We start from the raw sequence: 2661 nt of genomic DNA on the forward strand, positions 1-2661 counted from the left end.
TATATATATATATATATATATATATATATATATATATATATATATATGACAAACTATCACAGAACTATGACTTACCACGTAAAAATTATGGAATAATATCTCATACAATTTTTTATTACTATCATACCAATAATTTCTAAGCTCACAATTATTAAATGCACGAGCCATAAAATATATTAGGTCATATTTTTGAGATATTTGATCATAATTTTGAGACATTTAATTTTAAGATGCTAAAATGAGAAAGTAAGGCATAATATCGAGTTACTAAATTCTAATTCCGTGAAATTGTCTCATATTTATGAGATATTACGTAATATATTTGAGACACAAAAACAGATTTTGATACTATCTCAAACATTTGGGACACAAAATTATAAAATACTAAGTTATAATAATTATGACAGTCATATTGTGAGACGTTTAGTTGTAATTCTGAGATATGACCTCGTATTTTTTAAATTTGGAGATAGTCTCTTGTAATTATGACTTGCTAATTGGCATAAATAGGCTCCTATAAAAACACGGAGTCATGAGAATTGCATATTTTGCAAAGGTCTAAGAATGTAAAATAATTTTTAAAAGGTAAATTTTGTCCCTCCTATGTCATTCCCACATCAGTTTTTTTTTCTATGAACATTATTTTTGACCATTTTGCATCACTTTTAGTTTTGTTTAGAGAAAAATCTTCAATCAGCGTGGACTTAAATAAGTATGAACACTTCTGTGTACATACAGTGCGTGTCTTGAGGATTAGCTAAGCAGGTCTCGGACGTCTTGACTCTGGAAATTTACAAGTTTTCTATCCCAAATCGTGAAAGAAACAAACTTATCTGAGTTACTCATTAATCTGAAATCCTTGGCTCATTTAAACGTGTTTTTGAAACGAGTGCCAGGCTCAAAGTTCCCCAAAGGTCACGGCTCAAGGAGAACAACGTGTAGGAGAATTAAAGCTACAGTTGGTAGATTTTATCGTATCATTTATGAGCAATGAATCATTTTACTCTTGCTATCTTTAGAATCCTTTGGATTGTAAAAATGTTTCGTGTAGGGGCAACCCTGGACTCATTAACTGTAAAACGGGCTGAAACTGCAGAACCCGGTGGCGGTGGTTGCTGCTCGCACTACAATTTAGGAAATACACCATCAAAGAATAAAAGTGATTTATTATTTGCTCTTTTAAGTACAGTTAAGTACATCCTGTTTTTGTAAAAGTGCAAAATGTGTTCGTACATTTAAAAAAAAAAACGTACGGTGCTGAAAATATTCGCTTCTTTTCAACGGTTCTCTTAGATTATCTTCAAACCTGGAAGTGGAACTGACTTTTAGGGAGTTTAATACAAAACTAGTTCAGTTGATTTTAACTGCGTTGCTGTGAAAAGAAGTTAAAACAATAAAAGTGCAGTTATTTAACCCCGTCATGCTCTGATGAGCCCCACGTGGCAGCAGGACTTCAGGCTCACCTCCGACACGTTCAGTCGATCAGATTTCTGCGCATATTTCCAGCACCAGCGACCGTAATTCCTCTAACTGGAGCAAATTACCACAGGATGACACCAGGTTTACTCTTTTCAAATCCAGCAGCAAGTTATTCTGAAAATAATTTATTTGGAAAGCAAACAAGAACCAGCGTTCGTCTTTTTCCACGGCTGGTTCCTCCCTCCTAAAATAAGCTTTGATAAGTTAAAAAGTACTGAAACGATGAGTTTCTCCGTGGCTCCGAGCAGCAAACGTCAGCTGAACTTAATCAAAGTAGTCCTCTATGTCGATGTTTGGGTTGAGCAGCTCCTCTCCGTACGGCGTCAGGTCCATTTGGTTCAGGATGAGGTTCTCAAAGGTTTCCTCCAGGTCCGTGTCTCCGATCAGCACGGCTCCCACCATCCTGCCTCTGCTGAGGACCACCTGCAGAGGAGAACCACACGTGTTCGGGTGTAAAGCCGTGCGTTCCTGCAGAGACGGGCGTCATTCGGTCATGAAGCGAGGCTCCTACAGCGTCCGCCGTTCAAAAATCCAAACCAGTTGTCACGTTTTTCATTTATATATTATTTGTTTCACTATTCTAGTTTTATTTTTGTCTATTTTGTTGTTGTTGTTGCTATTTTCACTTTCAGGATAGTTTTTGATACTTTTAGCTTCAAGTTCAATTTCTTCTCCCTTTGGCTGTTAGTTAGCTTTTCGCTACATTTACCTTTTGGCTAGCCTTTACATACTTTTACCTTGTAGCTAGCATTTAGCTACATTTAGGTTCTAGCTACCCTTTTGCTACTTTTATGTTCTAGCTGGCCTATTGTTACTTCTAAGCTCTAGCTAGCTTTTTGCTAATTTTATGTTTCAACTAGTATTTTGTTACTTTTAGCTGATTTTCTGCTACTTTTTGGTTCTAGCTAGACTTTTGATATTTTTAGCTAGCATTTTGCCACTTCTCACTCATCTATATTTACTTTGGCTTTTAGATATCTTGTTGCTACTTTGGCTTTTAGCTATAATTTTGCCACTTCCGGCACATCTTTAGCTACTTTAGGTTTTAGATATCTTGTTGCTTCTTTAACTTTTAGCAAGCATTTTGCCACTTCCAGCTCATCTTTAGCTGCTTTAGCTTTTAGGAATCCTGTTTCTACTTTGGCTTTTAGCTAGCATTTTGCCACTTCCGGCTCATCTATA

At 36.1% G+C, this 2661-nt stretch overlaps 1 protein-coding gene across 1 annotated transcript in view; it reads right to left on the reverse strand.

Annotated features, from left to right (window-relative positions):
* Positions 1-1306: 1306 nt before the first annotated feature.
* pyroxd1 (pyridine nucleotide-disulphide oxidoreductase domain 1) overlaps positions 1307-2661 on the reverse strand; it is a 9652-nt gene continuing 8297 nt past the window's right edge. The window contains exon 14 of the mRNA XM_037695609.1: positions 1307-1902. Coding sequence (XP_037551537.1) covers positions 1744-1902 — 159 coding nt within the window. The 3' untranslated portion in view covers positions 1307-1743. The remainder of the gene's footprint in view (positions 1903-2661) is intronic.

The sequence above is a fragment of the Nematolebias whitei genome, chromosome 22 (assembly GCF_014905685.2).
Source record: "Nematolebias whitei isolate Nwh7 chromosome 22, NemWhi1, whole genome shotgun sequence".
In the NCBI taxonomy this organism is placed as follows: Eukaryota; Metazoa; Chordata; class Actinopteri; order Cyprinodontiformes; family Rivulidae; genus Nematolebias; species Nematolebias whitei.